General features: G+C 41.3%; 1 protein-coding gene across 1 annotated transcript in view; it reads left to right on the forward strand.

Moving 5' to 3' along the window:
- Nucleotides 1-24123, forward strand: part of Satb2 (SATB homeobox 2) — a 178653-nt gene that overhangs the window by 68952 nt on the left and 85578 nt on the right. Inside the window, exons 4-6 of the mRNA XM_052193555.1 lie at nucleotides 4315-4441; nucleotides 5361-5484; nucleotides 12444-12546. Of these exons, the coding sequence (XP_052049515.1) occupies nucleotides 4315-4441; nucleotides 5361-5484; nucleotides 12444-12546 (354 nt within the window). The remainder of the gene's footprint in view (nucleotides 1-4314; nucleotides 4442-5360; nucleotides 5485-12443; nucleotides 12547-24123) is intronic.

Consider the following 24123-nt stretch of genomic DNA (forward strand, 5'->3'; position numbering starts at 1 on the left):
AAACCCAGACAATAAGAAGACTTGGTACCCGTAAAGTAGAATAAAGGGATATCTATCGTGATAAGACTCACAAGCCAAGTACAGGTATTCTCCGTGCAGCTGTGCAGAGAAAAGATTACTTCAGATAGGTTGCTTACAGTTGAATTGGTCCCAGGTTGAAATCTGAAGAATGTACATGATTCTAGAAGTGGCTCTTGGGGATCAGTGTCCTAGACACGAGTGTGCTGTCTGTTCAGAGCAGGAAAATGGATCTTTATCCGCCATTTGCTTTACTGGATATGTGCACGTGCCCACCTGTGTCAAAAAAAAAAAATCTGACCTCCGTAATGTTTTTTTCCCTTTTTACGTGCTAGAATTAGAAAGCTTAGATATAGAAATAGCATCTGCATACTGCTGGTTACTCCAGGGTAATGCTGTGAGCCAGGAGATATCCCTAGAGGCCCTGTGATCGATCCTCTCCTTTCCTCTCCTCTCCTCTCCTCTCCTCTCCTCTCCTCTCCTCTCCCCTCCCCTCCCCTCCCCTCCCCTCCCCTCCCCTCCCCTCCCCTCCCCTCCCCTCCCCTCCCCTCCCCTCTCCCTCCCCTCCCCTCCCCTCCCCCCCCTCCCCTCCCCTCCCCTCCCCACTCCTCTGTTCTCCTTTTCTTTTGTCTTGTCTTGTTCTTGTTTTTCTTTGTTTTAAAATTCCCTGTCAGGTTTGGTGGCCCTACCTCAAAGGCTAGGCTTAGTTTGCCAACTTTGTAATTAACCACTCCTGCCTGGATTGTTGTAGCTTTATTCCTTTCCCCAGGGTAGTTTGCTCTATTCATCTTCCAGCACTCTTCCAAGAGAGATTCATCTCCGAAAGCTTTGTTAAGGTGCTGCTGTGACCTCACTTAGAATTTTGCAAAGTTGTTTGCCCCTGGTTTTTGTTGAGCATTTGTTTCTCGGCAATCCCTATTAATCAAAAGCCTTATAGTAATGCAAACGTGGGCATAGTTATCACATAACCCCACTTTATAGACCGGAAAACTGAGGTGTAGAGGAGGAAACAGCAGGCTCCAAATCACAGTTTGCACAAACTGCCCCCCAGCTTGCTGCTAATTACCTTCCTGCGCTAGAGTACCTGCAGTGTGCATGCTTCTCTCCAATCCTACTTTAGGACAAAGCTCTGTACAAAGGGCTTTATGTGTAACATCCACAGTTTCCTTTCATCGAACTCTATGTTTTCAATTCCATTTCACAGATGAGCAGATTGAGGAACAGAGACATTAAGTAACTTGCTAGAGTCACATGATTAGAAGATGGTGGGAGCCAGGAATGATCTGCGGCGCTCTTGGAAGCCCACACTCATTCATACTCACTGTGGTATACTGCTTCCCAGTTTGATTTCTCTAATTAACGTTTGACTGCTATTCTAAGTAATATTTTCATCAATTTTTTTTTAATCAGGGAACGAGACTGTTCCAAAGAATATTTTCCAAAGTGGATTAATGCATTACGCAGACAACCCCCCCTCGGAGGGATGGTGCATTGAAGAGAGGCCCTCTAGCCAGTCTACTGCCCTAGGTAGTCAGTTGAGTTTACACTGTGACCTCTCCACAGTGGAGAGGCAGACAAGCAGAGAGAATTCTCTGGCCAGAGAGAATAGCATGTACCCTCTGTTCCCTTGAAGCTGTAGAGACCAGCTTGGGGCGATGCTCTGGTGGAGGTATTCAGTGCTAGGAGGCTGTGTGTTTAGTTACAGCCTAAACAAGTCTCTTCCTGGCTCATTGAGGTGGGGAGGGAGTTTACCTAAACAGAGATCACTGTCTTTAGTCTATTACTTCTAACATACCTCTCCCTTTTATTATGGTTTATTTTTTTCTTTTTTCTTACTGGGTTAACGTGTGTGTGTGTGTGTGTGTGTGTGTGTGTGTGTGTGTGTGTGTGTGTCAGTGCACTGGCACTAGTGTTACAGACACATACCACCATGCCCAGCCTTTTTGAGGGCTGAAGATCTGAACTCAGGTTCTGAGGCTTGGAAGTCAGGCCCTTTCCTGACTGAGCCATTCCCCACTACCATACCACATAGCTTAGGCTAGCCTTCCGACTCACTGTATAGGCTAGAATGGCTTTGAACTTATTGGAATTATGGGCATTTGCCACTATACTCACCGTGTGTAATTTATATGCGATAAACATATTTATAGTAGGAGGCTGGTTTGATGAATTTTGACCAATTTTATACTAGTGCAGCCACTGTCGAAGCAAGCATGCCCTTCTCAGTGAATTCTCTCGCCTGCTTGTCTCAATCCTGTCCCCATAGGTTAGTCTTGCTGCTCTTGGATTTGATATAATGAAACCACACAGCTATATTTGGTTGCGTCTGCCTGTACTGTGTAATGTTCCTTAAAAAATGAAAGGGAGTGAACCTCAGTGCACACACACAGCAGGAAAAACGTCCCAGAGAACTGTCCCTGGGAGTTGGCAGGCTTCCTTTTCTCCGGATTACCTTCGTGGTCACGGCATCCAAAATAACTCGCAGACTCTTCTCTGTGCCAGTCAGGAAGCAAAGCCACTGACACCCGCCTTCTCCCGCATTCTCTTATCTGAATAGAAGAAGCCTGTGCCAGTAGGATATGGTCAGTGTGTGTTGAACCTGCAGGTGATCGTAACAAGAGCTTTCATAAAGGAAGTGAAAACTGCACAATGATTTTTCTTAGTTAGTGGTTGGACGTGTTCTGCAATGTCTTTTTAAAATGGCAAGTGCCAGGAAAGATAAAGGAAACAGCTCGGCCTGCTGCAGGGTGGCTGTCCAGGGCCCCGATGCTCAGCTCCTGTCTGCTCGGAGCTGAGCTGCGTGCTGTGCACTTTTCATTGTCGTGAGAGGGAATGTTAGGGAAATGATCCCCCCACCCCCAGCACACACACAAAACCCAGCTTTTCTTGGCAGGGGAAGGATGACTTAAGGAGCCAGCACTGGGACATACGGCAGCATGAATGGAGCCGCAGCGCTTTCCTGGAGCTGAGTCCAGGCACTATTTATACTGTAGCATATTCGGCAGCAGATTGTTAAGTCTTAATACTGAAACACGGCATCATTTTAATATTTTTGTTCTGTTTCTTCCCTGTTTTCAAGCATTATGTCAGGCAGTGCGTGTTCATTTATCTCATTGGGACAGGACATGCCCTCACCAGAGAGTTCATTTCCTACCCTCTGAATTTTGCCCCACAGCTATGGAGTCATTTTGTGAATCTTCTAAAAGTTCCTTTGGGTATACAGGTGTTCTCTCTCATCAGTGATAAAAATATATGTATTTTGAGAGAACAACGTACTTAGACTCACCTGTATTGCCAAAAAGAAAAATAAAAATGCTATTTTTCTTTTATTTCTAAAACATAACATTTTTATATGTGACAATTTCTGACATCCCGTGGGGACCATCAGATTTTTCATAGCATGGAATAAAAGTTTTGTTACCCAGTGTCATTTGTGAAATGAGTTTCTTTATTTTTCTTCATCAAATTTCTGCGTGCCCTGCGCTCCAGACCAGAGGGGCCCGTAGAAGGAGTGAATAAGTTAGCATTTCACCACAAACTGCCTGAGTAGCCCATGAATCTTCCTGCAGTAGAGCTGACTTCCAAAGCTGCTGTTCTTTGCAGCCTAAGCTAGCTCAGGAGCACATCCAGGCTTACCACAGACACCAGGGAAAAGTACTGTTGTCATTCTGAAAAGAACCCAGGAATATAAACCGAGAGGCAGCTGAAAGCACCTTAGGTGATGCTACAACCACTCCAGAGGCTCCAAGTGCTGTGTCCAAGGAATCACACACACACACACACACACACACACACACACACACACACACGTTCAGTGTGACTGTGTGGAGCCCACACAGCAGCCATTTTTTTTTAATTCAATTTAAAATCAAGTCTTATATTTACATGAAGCTTGCTTTTTTCCTTTTTTCTTTTCTTTTCATTTTTTTGGGGGGAGTGGGGTGTCTGGGAAATCAGCAGCCCTATATATTTAGCATCAGTCTTAAGTTAGACTATGAAACAAGACTTTGGGGAAAGGAAATATCTGCATGGTTTTCTAAGTAATTTAAGACACAGGAAAACATAAAAGAAGCAATTGTCCATGATTAAATCCCATCCTCTTCATTCCTTATTTCCCTTGTATAGTTCACTAACCCAGTTGTCAGCCAGAAAGAAATACCTCATTGCACTGGGTTGTAAACGCTCAGAGTGGGTGCTCAGTGTTGACTATTGAATGACCCTCTCGACACTGAACAAACTGGAAGGGTTTAATAAATAGCAGATATATGTTTATTCTGTTTTTTTTTCCCTGTGCAGGAATAATCAAGCTGGGGAGGTGGAACCCTCTCCCCCTCAGTTATGTGACAGACGCCCCTGATGCGACTGTGGCCGACATGCTGCAAGATGTCTATCACGTTGTGACGCTGAAGATCCAATTACAAAGGTGGGGATTTCTGAACGGCTGTCTGTCTCTGCTTCCTCTTGGGGGCTGTGGGCATCATCCCCTCACGGTGGAGATCAGCCTGTCTCCGTTAGACAGTGAGTAAAATGAAGAAGTGGGGCAGAGTGGAGGACTGCGGATGCCTCGCCAGGCATCTTTATAGTCCACATTCCAGCTGCTTTATGCTGTTTGCAGAGGCAGTGAACTGCTCACTCAGAGGCTGCCTGATAAATCATTAAAAGTCTTCAGGGGAGGCAAAGGGCCTCCACAGCCTTCTGTGGCTTCTCTTGGCTTTCTCAGGAGCTTCATGCATTGCATCTGAAGCATTAGGTCCCTCTGCTGTCTTCTGATTTGTTTGCTAAGGGGACAATTTGTTTAGAGATGTCTTTCTTTTTGTGGTGGTCAGTCAGTGAAGGCCTATGGCCTCAAGGGGGGGGGGGGCAGAAATGCTACGTACCTCCCAATGCCTAGGGGTTCTCTGTAGCCTTTTATCATTAAGTGTCTGCAAGTTGTGTCTTAAGCAATGTTGTCCTTCAATGTAAGGCTTTAAAACAATGTTTTCCTTTACTTTAATAGGCACTGACCAACCCCATCCCTTTCTAGCAATTCTTCAGGGTCTTTCCTAAAAGTTATTTTGTGACTGGGAAGGAAGCCTGTCCACATTTTTCTGGGAAAGCCGAGCCTTCACACTTGATCCTGATGGAAGACCCATGGCGAGTCTTTGCTAGGAAAGACCATCGCCACAGCACTGAGCCACGTCTGGGGCCATTGCAGTCTGCAGAAGCAGCTTGCTCCCCTTCCCTTTCTCTAGATGTGATACTGACAGAGGACACAGAAGCCACACTGCACTTGCTGCGTGGTCCTGGGCAGCCAGGGCCATGGTTGAGGGCCTCGTGTCACTCACTCTCCTTCTGTTTTGCAGTTGTTCAAAGTTGGAAGACTTGCCTGCGGAGCAATGGAACCATGCCACAGTCCGCAATGCCTTAAAGGAACTGCTCAAAGAAATGAACCAGAGCACATTAGCCAAAGAATGCCCTCTCTCCCAGGTCAGTGTCTCTGACAGGGTCCTCCCTGTGTTCTCTCTGCAGTTACACTGCACTGCTGGAGCCCTGGTCTTAGACTAAAAGTTGTCTTTCCAGGAGAGCTTTCTAGTGGCTTTTAATGAGTGAGAATGCATGAGAAACTTTCGAAGCACAATCATCAACTTTCCCATTGTGTAGCTAGGTCATTGTGACAGAGGGAGTCACGTAAGTTTCAGGTTGAAACTTGTTCTGCTGGTTAAGTGCCAGGTAAGGCCTTGTGCCAGACCTCTAGTTCCCAAGTCTACATTCCCAGTGCTTGCCTTACTTCACTGGCGGGATGGATTGGCTGTCCTCAAACTTACATCTTGGTATGTAGCTGATTTTTCACCATTTCATTGTTAGAGATTGATCTTTACTATATTTATATATAATATATACACATTATGTATAATATACATATTATATATACATATATATTTAAAAAACCTTCCACAAACATATTTATTATATGTTTTTTATTATATATTACATATATAAAACATATATATATATATTTGTGGAAGGTTTGTTTTTTTTTTATTTTAAAATAAAGTTGCCACACAAAAAATGCATCATTAAAAGCAATGACAACTACTCACTTTTGTATGGTCATAGACTAAAAGAGACTATGGCCATAAGAAACCGAAGCACTCCAGGACAGGAACCAAAGCCCAATCATATTTGGTTTTCCTGCAGGAAGGAGTGTGGCTGTTATATAGAGGTTTCAAGGCAGAGGCTGTGTTTTCTTGAGCATTGCAGTGGCCTGTAATTTAAAAAAGAACCCTTGAAGACAGAAGCAGTGTGGAGAAGCCCATAAAAAGGCGGCAGTTGCAGACTGTGTTTAAGGGGAAGCCATGATTTAGCTGCTCTGTCTGGCCGGATGCTAGCGAAGCATGGGTTGTTGTTGTGTGTCTGTATTTATATTTTTATTTCACCTCTCAAAGCATGCATAAATTGGAATAGCCACGCTTGTCCCCTGATGCCTTTGTGAGTCACCAGATCTACAAAGCAGCCTGAATATGTCTCAAATACAGCATCCGGTGTCTCATTTGCTCTCGGCTGGCTTTTGACTACCAAACTTGGGGTCTTGAGAGTTTTGCTTATTCCCCTCAGCAGAGCTTGCTCACTCTTCACTGGGTCTCCTGAGGGTCAAGAGGGCTGAGGCACAGCCAGCCTTAGTAACAGAAAGTGGAAGGGAAGACGCACGACTCCAAAGCCAAAGCACCTTCCACCACTCCCTCCCGGAGTCTTGATAGAAGTCTGGGTTTTTGTGGTAAAATATCTGAAAGAAGGTTAGTCTTTTAACCCTCTAAAGTCTGTAAGTGAGTAGTATTGTGTCCATTCTCGATGCTGTATAACCACTAACCATCTCATTACAACTCTGTCGCCCCACACAGGGTCTGTAACCCGAGTTATAATGTTCCATTCTTTTCTCTCATTAGGTAGTGCTAACCTCTCCTTTTTCATACCTAACCCTAACCTTAACCCCCTAACGCTAACCCTCACCCTCACCCTCACCCTCACCCTCACCCTAACCCTAATCCTCACCCTCACCCTCACCCTCACCCTCACCCTAACCCTAACCCTACCTAACCCTCACCATAACCCTAACCCTAACCCTGGCATGGGCGGGGAGAAGATAGTAGAGGCCACCAGTGCCACTACATGAATTTTATAGACAAAATAATACCTTTAAAGCAATTTTTGCCTTCACTCTTCTCACAGTGTCATTATAATCTTGAGTTTAGTATGTTCTGAAAGTGAGTGAAGGGTACACACAGTCACCTACAAACAGTCACCCCCACCTGCCACTTGCATTTGCAGAGGACAGAGAGAAGCTAGGAGACATGATCCTCTTCCCCAGGGTATTCCCACAAGTGCAGCGGCTACCAGTCACCATGTTTAAGCTCTCTTTCTTAGCAGATGTATTTATATATCTGCGTCTCCCCAACTCTAAGACTCACATGGCTTTTCACACAAATATCCCACTATGCCCACAGGAATGTGGTGAAGTTTACCTGATCATTTTATCTTTAGTTTTAGAGGAAAGGGAGGCCCTTAGGCCTCTGTCTTTTTGCATTTTCTTTATAAATCATGCCACGAGAGAGTGGAGGTTTCAGCCTTTGCTTGTTTCTTACTGCTACTCTGCCTTTGTTTTGAGACTAGATTCCCGGCTGCCCTGGAACATGAGGTGCTCATCCTGCCACCACCCTTTGAGGGGGTGCACATGCCAGCCTCCCATTAGCTTTTAGAATGCCGGTCAGTTTCCTTCCTTTTCTGGAATTCTAAATCCTTTGACTGACTTATGAGGGACTAGAAGTCATCATTTTTTGGTTGGGAGACAATGTAAAATTTTGTAGCCTTGACTGGCTTGGGATTTGCTTAATAGAGATCAGACTAGCTTTGAACTTACAGAGTCCTTATGCTTCTGAGTTCTCAGTGCTTGCTCACGGGCATGTGCCACTGTTCCCACCTTTGTTTTTTTGTAAACAAAGTTCATGTATCTCAGGCTGTCCTCAAACTTGCTATGTGACAGAGGCCAGCCTTCCTTACAGTTTTCTTTATCCCTGTTGGTTATATGGGGATTTCGTGCACTGCCACCCCTACCTCATCCCAATTCTTCTTCTTCTTTTTTTTTTTTTGTCTCCTTGTTTTTTTGTTTTGTTTTGTTTTTTGATACAGGGTTTCTCTGGAACTCACTCTGTAGACCAGGATAGCCTCAAACTCAGGAGTCTGCCTGCCTCTACCTCCCAAAGTGCTGGGATTAAAGGCGTGCGCCACCACTGCCCGGCTGTCCCCTTGTTTCTTATTTTGTCTGAAGTATTATGATGGAGGTAGTAGGGAACATTTTCTTCTCTTCATTAGATAGCTTCTCCTCTTAAACTATGAGGGCCACTGAGAGGGTTCAGTGGCAAAGGTGCCTGCCACCAAGCTTGAAGGCCTGAGTTAGATCCTGGGGCCCACATAATGGAAGGAAAGAACTGGATTCCAGGGTGCTCCTCTAGCCTCCAAGTCCAAAGTGTTGCATGTGCCTCCACACAAGCTAAATAAAGAAATACAAATGTAATTACAGATCTAAATCAAGTAGAGTTTGTGTGTGGGCGGGAGCAGGTGAGCATGAGCTCAGGCCGGCCTGCAGTGGTTTCTGTGCAGCACCTCCCAGGGTGTCTAACTTTGGTCAATGAGTTTTCTCATTTTCAGTCTCTAAGCCATCAGTTTGGAAATCAGACCATACTTATAATCAGGAGTAACATCTGTCGCCTGGGCAAGTTACACACACACACACACACACACACACACACACACACACACACAAACACAAAACAAGTGAATTAAAATTTATCTCAAGAATCTAAAAGCAAGCTTACTTTTAGACATGGCAATCTAGCTAAAATAAGTATAGTTGGTCATGTGTCCCTTAATGATGAAGATTCATCTTGAGAAATGAGATGACTCTATCAGCATCACGTGAGCATCCAGTGCTCTGTGGCCCTCTGGTGCCATCAAGAGCTCTAGGGCGTGAGGGATGTACAAAGGCACTGCTGAGTCAGCACGGCGCATGGCTTTCCGGCAGACTTCTCCATGTAAGAGAGCATGCTCTAGAAAGAGGGGAAGGAACAATATAGTATTTACGTAAATCGATACCAAAGATGCTGCTGATTGTCGGGCATTGCATATTAGTATATAGTTGTATGTACTATAGACCACTGTTGTGTGTGCTCACTCTCGCCAAGTAAAGTACCCTTCCACAGCACATCATTGTGTGCTGAATACAGCAAGAAGAATGATACATAGTTGTGTCGGAGTGGAAGGTGGGAAGGATTTTAATCAATATTCATCCCATTCTGCCTTCACTGTCTCATCTGGTTTAAGTTGTTATAGACAGGCTGTGGGCATACCAGTAGCTTGGCAGTAGACTGCTTGCTTGACATGGAAAGCTCCTAGTTGGATCCCCAGTACAACAAAAAGGGAAAGGTGATAACTGATGAGAAGATACTCCCCCATGTCTGTGATTAAATTGCTTAAAATGGCCTTAGAGTGAGTTGTGTGGTACACACACATCCTTTGTGTCTCAGGACCTCTGGAAAACATTGGTTTTCATACAAGTGGAAGTTGCATGTGCTGGATCTGTGTCGGCTTCTCCCACATTTGCACATTACTAGCTAAGTGTGGAATTTCTAAAATACTGGTGGTACCACCACAGTAAGACCTTGCACTACATTCTAGTATCTCATGATTCAAGCTCAAGGCACAAGAATATACTTATCTTCATTAATTTTAGTGGATTCTCATGTTAAAAATGGGATAATTCCATGCACCATGACCTTTGCTGTATGTCATTTCCAAAAGACACTTGTGCTTTTAAGTTGTCATGATCGTGTGTGACAACTTACCTATACAACTACTGAGTGTACTCTGTGCAGAGAGTTAATATGAATAATTGTATCACAAAGTCAATCAATTCTTTCTCAGAGTTAACAGTATCTGTTTAACATTACCCAAGGAGTATCTATTCTTTGCTCCCCAATTCCTTTGCTTAGTTCATAATTGAAATCTATTCTATATTCTGAAACAGTAAAGATACTCATATGTAATAATCTGGGGAAGAGAGTTTGACTGAGGCAGGTGCCCAGCCTCCTCCTTTTTAAAGCAGATGTTTGGAATTTGGGCCCTGGGGGTAGAGCCAGTAGAGGACACCTTCTCCCTGTCTTCCCACAGAGGCTCAGGATGCCTGTGCAGCACCATGGAACTGGTAGCTAGCTGGAGCAGGGTCAGAGAATGGCTAGAGAGGGAGCGAGATAGGAATTGTCTAGGACCAGAGTGATGTGGGTTAGAGCTTCACCTTCTGGATCTGGAAGAGTTAAAGGGCAGCTCAGCATCTAGTCCTTGGATGCTTTCTAGGCTAGCTTTCGAGAGGAAGTCTGACTTTGACTTGTGCAGTGGCTGTCTATCCTGTGCCTTCCCAGAAGACAACATTCATCGCAAGCTGAGGAGACTGCGAACATGTTTGCGAGTTCACACCCCAGTGTGGCTGTGGCAGGCAGCTTTTATTAGGTAGTTTCCATGTTAGAATTTCTATTATTATGGCATTTTAGTTTGGCATTTCGGAATTTCATCCCTGTCCCTTCATGTGTTAAATTTCAGTGACTCAGACATCCCACATCAGAACTATGTGAGACACGAAGAAGAGGAGGAGAGAAGGACCGGAGATGGCAGCTTGTCACTTCCTCAAGGTCCCACTATCTAGGAAGAGCAACTGTGTCTCAGACCAGAGAGGGAGCTAGTGCAACCTGCTGCAGCACAGTTTTTTTTTTTTCCTTTCTTTTTTATTTTTTTATTTTTTGGTTTTTTTGAGACAGGGTTTCTCTGTGTAGCCCTGGTTTGTCCTGGAACTCACTCTGTAGACCAGGGTGGCCTCGAACTCAGAAATCTGCCTGCCTCTGCCTCCCAAGTGCTGGGATTAAAGGCATGCGCCACCACTGCCCAGCTGTGGCATAGTTTTATTTGGTTACAAAGCAGGTCTTGCCAAGGCAGATCCTCTAAGGGCAGTAGGCAAGGCATCATGAGTCTTAGGAGACACTTGGGTACCAGTGGGTTTTCTGCATTTTCAGTGTTGTGTTCAGACCCAGAGAGTGCGGAGCTCTCTCTACTGTCTTGCCTCAGAGGGGGAAAATGTCCTTTAGCTGGGCCAGGCTAGTCATCTGCTGTGTGGAAAAGGCCAAAGAGGTTTCTGTGAATTGAATTAGGAACCCCTTCCTCCACTTGTGCCTAATGATGAAACAAAGAATCCAGTCTGACGTTTTAAATGTGGGTTTGTCTGCTGAGGGTTGAAGTGCCCCCCCCCCCCCCCGCCCCATCTTACATTGATTCCTTGTCATCCTCTTTATCTATGCAGGGTCATAGAAATGTCATTAGAAGCTCCAAGCTTCCCTAAGCTCTTCCATGAATGAGTGACTTTTTTTTTTTTGTGAGATTGGTAAGACTTATTTATAGACACAATCTCAAACCTCATGCGGGTCATTAGGTTTTGCTTGAGTGTTCATGCCCACTTGCTGTTTGTTATACAATATTTATAGAAATCAAGTGTCCATATGAAATGGACATGTGTAATGTCACAGTCCGTTCAGGTATGAGTGGTTCAGCGTTTAGTTCAGGCATACCATAGAGTCAGGAAGTATCTCTTCGTAGGGCATTTAAGTCAAGATGTGCTGTTACTATGTCAATTCCCAGTGCAGAAACCCTGCGCCCCTTGCTTTCTTTCTTACCTCGGGAACAAACAGGTCTGAGGCAAGAGGGGAGAAAGCGTGGCAACAGTCGTGAGTGTGAGTGCTCAGAAAGTTTTAGTTTTAATTCGGTTTTTTGGTTGAAACACAGTAGAAGTGTTAGGTTTAGTTTCCCCTGCTCGAAAATAGCACTGTTAAGTTTCTCATTTGGTGAATTTTCACACAAGTGATAATCACACGTTTCTATAAATTATATTAATTTAACTTATTTCCCTAAACGTTGTTCTGTAGTGTGTAGCACGGATGTTCTCAGATTCTTGGCTGTGTAAGCTTGTTGCAGTTGGAAGAGGAACAGAGACATCTGAAAAGCATTATCTGGGTTGCTGGTGCTGGAGCGTCTGATGTCACCTTGTGCTCTGGCTCTGCAGCCTGGCTGTCCCTCCTTCTGCATTTTGTGTACTCTGATCTCTTCGTCCTTAACGGTGCTCCAGGACTGGCTTTTGTTTTAGAAAGCGTCGTCGTTGTAGAAGTGTACTTACGGGATAGTGAATTCTGGTCACCCTGTCTTGTTATTAAACCATTTGGTTAGCAGAGGAGTTACAGCTTTATGTTTAAAAGACAAAGGAAATTTGTATGGGCTGAGTGCAGTGTGCCTCTTCTGGTCTCTACCATGAGATACTCACGTATACGAGAACTAACTCACCTCTCCCTTCTTTTCAGAGTATGATTTCATCCATTGTAAATAGCACATACTATGCCAATGTGTCAGCAACCAAGTGCCAGGAGTTTGGGAGATGGTACAAAAAGTATAAGAAGATAAAAGGTAATCTTGGATTTTTTTGTTTTTAAAACTATGTGTAGATTCTCAGGTAATGAGTTATTAGTTCTTTACTAATTGTACATACACATACATACATACATATGTAAGTATTTTTGAAGATAAGATTCTTGATATTTCTATCATAAAATTCAACCCTTAATTTAGGAAGGGTTGTAAATAAGTATACCACAAAAACAATTCTTAACATAATTTATCAACTTTGTGGTTTTCTTCAGTAATTCCCCTTAAAGGCCAAAAATCCATTAGAATGGAAATTTAAAAGTTTTATTCCGTGTTACATAACACCTATGATTTGATTAACAAGTTGAAATGAGTGCCAAAGCATCGGGAAAGCTTTGGTTAGAAACAGAGTTTGGGTGTGTTTATTTAGTAGAGATAGACCCTGAGTATTATACCAACCTGGTTTCTGTGGTCTGGCACGTTTGAACTCAGGTCTGGTCTTCAACTTACTAATTACATGAACTTGGTCAAATTATTTAATTTCACCAAGATTCATTCAATATTGTCATCTAACAATTAGAAATGAAAGTATCTAGCTCAGTGGTTCTGAACCTTCCTAATGTTATCACCCTTTAATACAGTTCCTTATGTTATGGTAACCCCCCAACCATAAGATTATTTTCGTTGCTACCTTATAACTGTAATTTTGCTACTATTATGAATCATAATGTAAATATTTGATATGCAGGATATCTGGTCAACCAACCATTGGTCTAGATCCTTTAGAAGCTATGAGGAAATAAACAAGATAATATTCACACAGAATTACTTGTGAATAACTAGTAGTTACGATATACTACTACTACTATACTTACTACTACTACTATACTACTAGTACTACTAAATAGTAGTAGTAGGAGCAGAAGTTATATTTTACATATGAAATTATATGAAGCCTTGGAAACATAGTTCTTTTACATAACAAATAAGATGCTATTTACATTAGCTAGCCCTTTAAATATATGAGTGTTATTTTATCTTTACAAACATGTTAACATAAAAGTCCCTTTATTCTGTCTGATTCAGGCAGATGTCACTAGTCCTTGAGGAGATTTGGGGTAATTTTTGTGGCACTGATGTTTGAGAGCCACTCCAGTCTATAGTTTGCAAGACTGTGATGCTGTCCATCTGGCTTTATGGTGAGGTTCACAGTCTTGCCAACAGCTCACTGCCTCCATTCGAGGGCCACGTGATGATCTGCAGCGTAGGTAGAAGTGAAGGATGAATTGTGTTTTATTACTTGCAGGCTTCCTCAGGGGAGACAGGATATGTATCAAAGCAATACTTCTGGCTATTGAGTGTCTGAGAGCTTGTTTACAAGATTGCCCTTGAGCAAATGAGCCTTTGGATTCATCAGCCACACAATTTAGATCAAAAAAAAAAAAAAAAAAAGGGAGAGCATTTTATGCTAAATATACGATGTAAAGGGAAGTTAAGCTATCTGAGCTAGTTAAGTGTACTGCCAACTGAATTAAAATCAATTTCTTTTCAACATATTCTCAAATTCTTTAATCCCTTTAGGTTCTGGTAGGGTATTTGTTTTTCAATATTAATACTCACTCCCATGTAAGAGACGGTAAATAATTCCTGATCACACTGTGTGATTGTGTAGCTCAGAAGGCTTTCTTTTCTTTAAGTGTCATCTACAAGTTTTTCATTTTGAAATTGGATTGTTAAAATGCTTGAACATACCATCTTTAACTAAAAAAAAAAAATCAAAAGAATCATGCAGCTTCAAGGTCGTTTGCTGATCACATTTACTTGCTGTTGTACGTGAAAGGAAGAAAGTGTGTTCTTTTATTTTCTGGACTGTAATTATTCCCACTTCTGGAAGCCTAAGAACTCTAGTGAAGTCACAACCAATGTGTGTGTGTGTGTGTGTGTGTGTGTGTGGTCTGCTGTTTCAGAGATTTGATTCTTTAAACTGTTTTTTTTTCAAGATAATAAATGCACAGTTAAATCTCTAAGTGACATAAGAGCAGATTAAGGCCTTGACTTTATTCAGTAGGTCAAGGATCTACACCTGAAGAGCCTGTCAGACACTTGTGTACACATATTCAAAGAGCTAGTCATTGCTGCTGGAAAGTCTCTCTCTCTCTCTCTCTCTCTCTCTCTCTCTCTCTCTCTCTCTGTGTGTGTGTGTGTGTGTGTGTGTGTGTGTGTGTGTGTGTGTGTCAGTAGGAGGAAAAAAGGGAAGGTTAAGGTAAACACAAGCTGCCATCAAACAGTTCAAGTGGTGTTGATTCATCAGCCCAGGAAGTGGGAAGAACAACAGAAAATACATGGTAGGTACAATGGTGTGCAGAAAACAAACACTCAGAGTGTGTTTTATTAACTTTGTTCCCTCAGGAACAGAAGTGTTGGGTCTAGCAGGTTCTTTTCATTTGATAGAGGCTTCTTGCTAAGGATGGATTGCAGGAGACTCCTGTCTCCATCCATTTCTCATGGAAGCATCATGAGAGGTTTGGTTTCTAACATTTGCTGGTGACCATGCCTTTACAAAATGTACAGAAGTAGTGATATTCAAATCTGGAAGTCCGTAGCAGCCAGAGCAGACTGGTACCTTTGGCTTCTTCCTGAGAAGGCAGCTGCCTCAGAGGCTTGTACCTCCCTGTCAACTCATAGAGTCACCAGTATGAATCTACCATGTCTTATGTTAGCTGGAGAAGGAAATCTGCAGCCAGCTTTCCAATGTCCTAAACAAAATGCAGGCTCCATCCTTAAATATGTTTCCTATTATCTGCTAATGTCTGTTTTAATAAAACAGTGGGAACTAAATGGTTGCTTCTTAATCAAAACCATGATTTCCTAAACATAAGCTATGTGATTCTGTTACAAATTGCCACATCTAGATCTCCCAGGTCAATTCTTTTTTTCTATTCTCATAGAAATAAATAAACAGTAAAATAATTATATACTCTAAAGATCAAAGCAAAATAAGATTCAAACCTGGCAAAAATAAGAGTCTACTGGAAAGATAAAAAAAGAGAAAGATCAGATGGCAAATTCTATAGTTAATGCTTAAATAAATATGAGAAAAAGGAACAATCAATAATTTGATATCATTAAAAACAGATGTAAAAACTATAGACAAATGGAATTGTCTAACTTTTGAAGTAAACATTTTAATGTGCATTTTTTGAATTTGTTGTTGCTGTATCTAAACTATTTACACTTACTCTTTAAAAAGTCTTAAATTGGTTTGGCTTAGCTTGTTGACTTTATTTTCCCCAGTGATCACAGAAGACCTTGCTCTGTTTACCTTTTTGCTTCAATTTCAAAGACAATCAAGGTTGACAGGGACATATTTGAGTTAACATTACCATTACTTTAGGAGCAAGGGGAAGCAGTTTGTATACTCTGGTTTTAATGTCCTACTGTGAACCTTGTCCCAGGACTTTCTTCTCCTAAGGAACGTGGGATGGTGGGTGGCATGTTAGGTTGGTCCGTACCTCATTTTAAAACTGGCCATTCAGCTCACCCTGTCTAGGCTAGATTTTCAAGAGTACTCAACTTCTCTGTGTAAGGAACATGGCCGGCTTTTATCTAAAAGGAAAGCTAACAGCCACTCACTGTTGAGGTGTTATATTAGTATAGGCAGAGAGAGTCCTAGACATGTTTGGGTTCCTGTATAATCATTTTCAAGGCTTAGGGATTTGACCTAGTCCATGGATATCTTTATAGTAGTTTTGTAAAAAGTTAGCTTTTATTCCAATTGGTTTTTGGTAAGAAGAACTCCAGATATGAACTTACCCCATAATTTTTATGAAGCCAAGTGGCAGTTGTATTTGCAGTGCAACTGATTCTGTTCTCAAATATTCGCTGGTGTCTAGGAAAGGTGAGGATATGGGCTGAATAAGGCACTTACATCGGTTCTGAATGCATCCTTGATTAGTAAATTCAAATAGTTGCATATCTAAAATATTGTTACTAAAACCTCAAATTAACTATCTTTGCTAGGATTCATCTCAAATATTTAATGTGTCTCAAGAAATGAGGGGTCATTTAAAGTTCATACAAATACTGTTGGCTATTACAAAATTATTTATGTCATAGAATAATACCACCAGAATGAATGGACCAAAACAAACCCTGTATTTTGGTTAGGATTGAAAATCATCCCCATCACTTTCCTCAATCATTGCTTAAAACACTCTGATTGCTAGTTTTCTTAATTTTATTTGTTTATTTGAGTCTATTTAGAAAAATATTACAAAGCTGGGAGAAAAGGAGATTTTTAAAACCAGTGTTACTTCCTTGAGTCTGGTTGATTCTAGTAATCAGTATTTTATCTGACCCTGTCTAATCTACTCTTGCAAGATCAAACGTCCAGGCCAGCAAGCAGATAGTAAACAAAGCACGTGAAGGGTTTCAGTAAACACAAAGATTAGATGTTGAATGAAAATTAAACTCCTTGAACTAGTCCTCAGTACTAAAGTGGTTAAGTGGGTTGTGATTAAAAGAAATAAGTAATTATGATCATTATAGCCAAAATGATATAATGTTACCACATTTAAAGCACCTCTTGTACCCCAAAATGATTGTGTCATTTACAGAGTGGTGCCTCAGAGTTGAATAGCGAAATCAGTGTCTCCTGACCTGGTTCTTTAAGGCACCCCTTGCTTCACCACTGTGGTATCGCGGTACTGGTGGTCAGGACAATGCCTTTAATCAGCTCTCTGTCCTCCTGCCTCTGCTGCTGTTTAGCTCTGATGAGGTGAAAGGAACTTAGTTTTGTCTACCTGATTCTTCTGAGTTATAAAAGGAATTTGCTTTCACCTTCAGGTCTGAATAAAGGTACCTTGCAAGGAAGCCTATATTATCCCTTTTTGAAAGTAATGCCAACATCAAGTCCTTTGAATTTTAGATAAATATTGGGTCCACGAGACTAGAAGCAGCACTTATACAACCAGCCATCTCCATCTTTCTGGTTTTCAGGCTTCTTGAAGAGTCTTGTGCATTTTTGCTGTGGCCACTGCTGAGGTGTATGTCTCAGTCACCTTGGCTGCTTGACGGTCCAAACAGAAGTGTATTGGTGGTGTCAGAAAGCAGACAAATGGTGTGTGAGGGGTGTTCTGGGTGCTTGGCCCTCATAAGCTAATTCCTTCCTTGCATCTCTTGAGGCTTGTTTTAGCTATGCTGGTAGTTGATTACTTTTGGCCTGGATGTATTTATTCATGACTGTTTAAAGAACTATAAATAATTGTTCTTAATAATATAACTGATAGAATAAAAGAAACAAACTTTTCTGCTATTTAATTCCTTTTAAAATGTATTTTTAAAAAGATAGGTTTCTGGTTCCTCGGCTCCCAATTTTCTATCCATCCATCCATCCATCAATCTATCTATCCATCATCTATCCTGGATAGTTACAATCTGACAAAAGACTAAGCTCCTAAAAGTCTGTAATATAATACAAAGCAATTAATAGTACAACGTGTTTTAACATTTGAAAATGAGCTGGGAGCAACTCTCTTATATAACTGGGAGGATTCTAATGGTAGGACTATCACAGGGACATAGGCCTTCTGTACCCAAAACATTTTTAGAAAGAAACAGAGAATTGCAGTCATAACTAGATAAATGATGTGAGTAAACAAATATTTTGTGAATGCTTGCCACAGTCCCTCTGCAATGGTGATGTCCACAAGAAACATCTGTAATATGAAAGATGGTTTCTACTTCCATGCGTGTTGCTTCAGATTGGCCATGGAAGCAGCCTCAAAATATGTCTGGACCTATACAGTAACCTTAGGAGCTGATGTGGTGGGAATACAGAGAAAGGTCCTGCACTTTACCTGCTGAGTGACAGTCTTCGTTTGCAGAAAGCAGGAATGGGGGAGGTGGAACATGGGTGCTAGAACATCAATTTTTTTCAGGGAGGAGAAGGAAGACCACTTTAGGTGTCTGCATATGGTGAGGGCAGAGCAGCACAAATGAGGTGGTGTAAGGAGCGTGGCATGTTTACAGTTGCTCCCGTGTCTAAAATGGCAGTCTTCATCACAACATCATAATGGCAGTGGCGAGAAAGGCAGGAAACCACCAACCTGAGTGTCAGAGAGCCTGCTCATAGATAGCAGGCTGGGGAAAGAATGAGGAATTAAGTCAGCATCTAAGCTTAGTGGCTCTTGGTGTATCTGACAGAAGTAGGAAATCCTGACTGGAGAGAAATTTGTTGATACCTAAGCTGACAAAAATTAGTTAAGTAGCTAGAAATGCCAGTGGCCCAGTGAACTAAGGACAGAGCTAGGGAATAATTAGTAGAGACATTTTTTTCCAGACTTGTTAGCTCAAGTGGAACCACAGGAAGAGGAGGAAGAGCTGCCCCTTCTCTTCCTCCTCCTCCTCCTTCCTCCTCCTCTTTCCTCCTCCTTCTTCCCTTTCTTCTTTCTCTTCCTCCCCCTCCTTCTCTTCTTTAGTGATTTTTTTCTTTTAAAAGAATAATATAATTATATTTCACCCTTCCCTGTCCACTCTCCAACCCCTACCATGAACCTACTTTTGGCATTTCTCAAGTCAGCATGTGAGAATCAGAGACCTGCTTTGGTTTCCTGATCAACTGAACAAGATTGCTGCCTAACCTGTTGATTCCTCAGGGGATTCACAAGGTCAAAAATGGAGCTACCCTTGAGCTCCTCCTCCCCTGCTGGAAGCTCTTACCTGCAGTGCTCTGAGATTCCAGTGCTGGGGTCCCATTGCCTCATGGGAGGCGGTTCTTCAGCTTGCTGCATGCTCCTTGCTCTACTGGTGTTGACCTTCATCCTGCCTTCTGCATGAACTTGACTTTATCTGAATCCCCAAAGGAGTCTCCATGAGTTTAGAGCAGTGGCTCTCAACCTTCCTTAATGTTGCGACCCTTTAACACAGTTCTTCTTGTTGTGATGACCCCCCAACCATAAAATTGTTTTTGTTGTTACCTCATAAGTAAAATTTTGATACTGTTATAAATTTTAATGTAAATATCTGATATCCAACCCCCAATCTTACAGGTTGAGAACCACTAATCTAGAGTTATCCCTGGAGTATAGGTCCTAGATTTTGGTTTATCCTTCTTCTAGGGCAAAAAAGCTCTTTGAAAAAAACATTGTAGACAAAGAAGGAGAAGATTGTGGGTACACTCAGACTATTGAGCAAGAGGTATTGTATAAGGATTTCATATTAATAGGTGGAATATAGATCAACCTACTTGAATTCATATAGTTAGTTTTGTTTTGGCAGTTATTATATTGTAGCATTATTTTTTATGTTAATCTCTCAGTTGAGTGAAAAAAAGTAAAATGAAATTTTTGTTTATTTAATTCATACAGCTGATACCCTTAGGAAGCTCATATATTAAAATAACCCTTTCCTTTCCTATTTAGTTATTGAACTAAAGAGTTAATAATTGTCAATTCTTCTGAAAGAATAAATACAACTTTACTGACTATAAATTGGGAATTGTTCACACAAAGAAAAATACTTCTTTGAAGTTTTTTTTACAGCTAATTTACTATTTTTCTGAAAAGTAATGACTTATAACATTTATAATTCATATACTCAGGGAGATATTCTTTTGAAAAGAATGTATCAGGAGTGATTATCTCCTTGAACTTTTCACAATGGGTTGAATTAAAGAATTAAATGTGTGGAGTGCTGAATGGATGAGGCAGACTCTAAATATTACTGTTAAGTTTCTGCAGGCATGGCGTTTTTTGCATCATGTGCTGAATTTACTTTAAAGTTATAGTCTAGATTAAAAAGCAAGAGTGTAGGCATCATTAGATGTAAGCAGTTTTCATCTACACTTAGAGGACATTTGAAACGATTGATGTTATCAAACTGCTTGGAGCCAGGGCGATTGCGTCACCTGAGAGTGGGGCTGTGGGCAGTAAAGTGGACAGTGGTCACTTTTTCCATGGAGCTTAATGGATCCTGTGAGCTTTCATTGCCAAGGAAACAGAGGTGTCCATATTCTAGTTGCTTTATAGTGGATGCCTATATTCTATAGATCTTAATATGATGGGGAAAGGAAGCTGATAATAAGTGGAAAATACACCTAAGGAACCCAGTCATATGATATTATCACAGCTCCTGCTGGTACTCCTCACTTGTGGGGCTGTTTTATTGGGAGTTAACAAGTTGGCTCTGAATGTCTTGCTTTAGGCAGAGACTTTGCAGGCAAATTCCCAACCCAGAGACAAAGTCTCTATAACAAATTTAAAGAAAGAAAAAAATCTGTAGGTTTGGTAGACATAAGAGACTTAGCACCCCTACGCCCATACGCCTCTGCCCTTTGGCTCTTTTAGTTCCCAGAATCTTTCCTTTAATTATGTTTAGTGAACTCTAGTTGTTTGTTTCAATGGTGTTGGACTTATATCTGATAGATGGATGCAGGCCTCATTGTGTCTGTGTTGAATTAACTAAAACTGAATTTCAAATAATAAATTGACTTTTATTTACAGTTATTGACCAGAAGACAATAAATCAGAAATACTTCATAGATGGGAATATTCAATATAGTCCCATGGGATTCTGCTTTATTTTGTTATGTTTGCATTTTTAGAACTACATACAGCAAAAGACTTCAGGGGGACAATGGAGTTGTTAATGTATATTCCAGTTTAGAGAGAGGAGCCAAAATAAATACTGGGTTTAACCATATGTAATTCCCATTTTGGAGGGCCAGCACTGTTGACTGATTGCCCACTTCATGACATTCAGTCCGACATGAATGCACTCTGATTGTTTGGGACCTTGAGATATCAGTTAACATGTCCTATGTGTGTAGCACATTTGAGTTACTGCTGGCTGTTTCAACTGGACACCTTCACCCTCTCCATACAAAACTTAGCAATGGTACTCACTTTTTTCCCCTCCCTGGGTCACTCACATCCCTCATTGGGTGGATGGCATTCTAAGCTGATGACATTTATTGGAACAAAGCTCTTTTGACTGCAAGAAAAATAAAATAAGGGGGTTATAACATGTATTTTTTACTATTAGCAGATGAATTGCCAATGAAAATAGACATTGAAAGTTTTTATTTTTAAATAGAAAGACAGTATTCAGTCATAGGCTAGTCTTCTAAGCATCTGTGTACAAAGCAGTTAATTTATCCTAAGCAAAAGAACAGATGGATTTTTTAAAGTTAAAATCATTTGGTACTGTATATCTGTTTATATCTGGCTTACACAGTTGTGGGAATTAACTAACAGGGTTGAGATCTGGATTATGCCACAGCTATAGTGTAGATGGCAGGCTTACTGGTACCTGAGATACTAACACATTTTTTAAGAGTTGCCTTGGCTTTACAGATAAGAAAATGTCTGTCCCTAAGCCATCTTGTTTCTGAATGAAACTTATTAAGGCACCTGCAAGATGGCTCAGTGGATAAGGGCACTTGCTGCCAAATTTAAGAATCTGAGATTAGACTCCAGGAACCACATGGTCCAAGGAGAGACTGACTCCTGTAAGTTGTCCTTTGACTTCCACATACATGCCTTGCTGTCCTTCAAGTCAATACATAAATCTAATAATTAAAAGAAAGAGAGAAATCCATCAAAACCACTTTCACATTGAGGCAATGAGCTCCATCACTTAAAGTTAAGCAAATAAGGTGGGGGAGGGGGACCCGCCACAACAAAGACTCATTTTTTATTATCTACATTATTTTTAAATTTTACTTACAATGTTAAAACCAATAGTTTGGAATATTTTCTGTATCTGAAAGCTATTTGACCTTGGAAAAGTTTTCTAGCATATTTCTAACAATTTTTTATCTATAATATTGCTATTAGGTTTTGGGGTGATGGATCAGAGAACGTGGGGTAAAGGTTTAGATGGTGCTTGCTAACGTTATCTTCTCTGTTTTATACTCACACTTTGGGTAACAATTTAAAATGATTGATTTAGTTGGCAGCACCCCCACTGGGGTGCCCAAGGCAAACCCAAACCCATGTCTGTCTCACCACTCTAGAACCACTTGCAGAGAGCAACTGGGGGTTTGAAGAGGCGTTGGGTTCTTTCCAGCTTTTGGCTATTATAAACAGGGCTGCTATTCATAGCGGAGATGTGTCCTTATTACATGCTGGGGAATCCTCTGCGTATATGCCCAGGAGTGGTATAGCAGGGTCCTCCGGAAGTGTCATGCCCAGTTTTCTGAGGAACTGCCAGACTGATTTCCAGAGTGGTTGTACCAGCTTGCAACCCCACCAGCAGTGGAGGAGTATTCCTCTTTCTCCATATCCTCACCAACATCTGCTATCTCCTGAGTTTTTAATCTTAGCCATTCCGACTGGTATGAGGTGAAATCTCAGGGTTGTTTTGATTTGCATTTTTCTAATGACTAATGATGTTGAACATTTCTTAAGGTTCTTCTCAGCCATTTGAAGTTCTTCAGGTGAAAATTCTTTGTTTAGATCTGTACCCCATTTTTTAATAGGGTTATTTGGTTTTCTAGGATCTAACTTCTTGAGTTCTTTGTATATTTTGGCTATTAGCCCTCTGTCAGATGTAGGGTTGATGAACATCTTTTCCCAATTTGTTGGTTGCTGTTTTGTCCTTTTGACAGTGTCCTTTGCCTTACAGAAACTTTGTAATTTTATGAGGTCCCATTTGTCAATTCTTGATCTTAGAGCATAAGCTATTGGTGTTCTGTTCAGGAACTTTCCCCCTGTGCCCATGTCCTCAAGGGTCTTCCCAGGTTCTTTTCTATTAGTTTCAGTGTGTCTGGCTTATGCGGGAGGTCCTTGATCCACTTGGAGTTAAACTTAATACAAGGAGATAAGAATGGATCAATTTGTATTCTTCTGCATGCTGACCTCCAATTGAACCAGCACCATTTGTTGAAAAGGCTATCTTTTTTCCATTGGATGTTTTCAGCTCCTTTGTTGACAATCAAGTGACCATAGGTGTATGGGTTCATTTCTGGGTCTTCAATCCTATTCCATTGATCCACCTGCCTGTCACTGTACCAATACCATGCAGTTTTTAACACTATTGCTCTGTAGTACTATTTGAGGTCCTGAATACTGAATCCCCAAGAAGTTCTTTTACTGTAGAGAATAGTTTTAGATATCCTGGGTTTTTTGTTATTCCAGATGAATTTGAGAATTGCTCTTTCTAACTCTATGAAGAACTGAGTTGGGATTTTGATGGGGATTGCGTTGAATCTATATATTTCTTTTGGGAAGATGGCCATTTTAACTATATTAATCCTGACAACCCACTTTCCATTTTCTGAGGTCTTCTTCCATTTTCTTCTTCAGAGACCTGAAGTTCTTGTCATACAGACTTTCACTTGTTTGGTTAGAGTCACACATACAAAAAATGTGGTATATATACACAATGGAGTACTATTCAGCCATTAGAAACAATGAATTCATGAAATTCTTAGACAAATGGATGGAGCTGGAGAACATCATCCTAAGTGAGGTAACCCAGTCTCAAAAGAACACTCACTGATAAGCAGATATTAGCCTAGAAGCTTGGGAATACCCAAGACACAATCCACATATCAAATGATGTCCAAGAAGGAGGAAGGAGTGGCCCCTGGTTCTGGAAAGGTTCAGTGCAGCAGTA

The sequence above is a fragment of the Apodemus sylvaticus genome, chromosome 9 (assembly GCF_947179515.1).
Source record: "Apodemus sylvaticus chromosome 9, mApoSyl1.1, whole genome shotgun sequence".
Lineage (NCBI taxonomy): Eukaryota > Metazoa > Chordata > Mammalia > Rodentia > Muridae > Apodemus > Apodemus sylvaticus.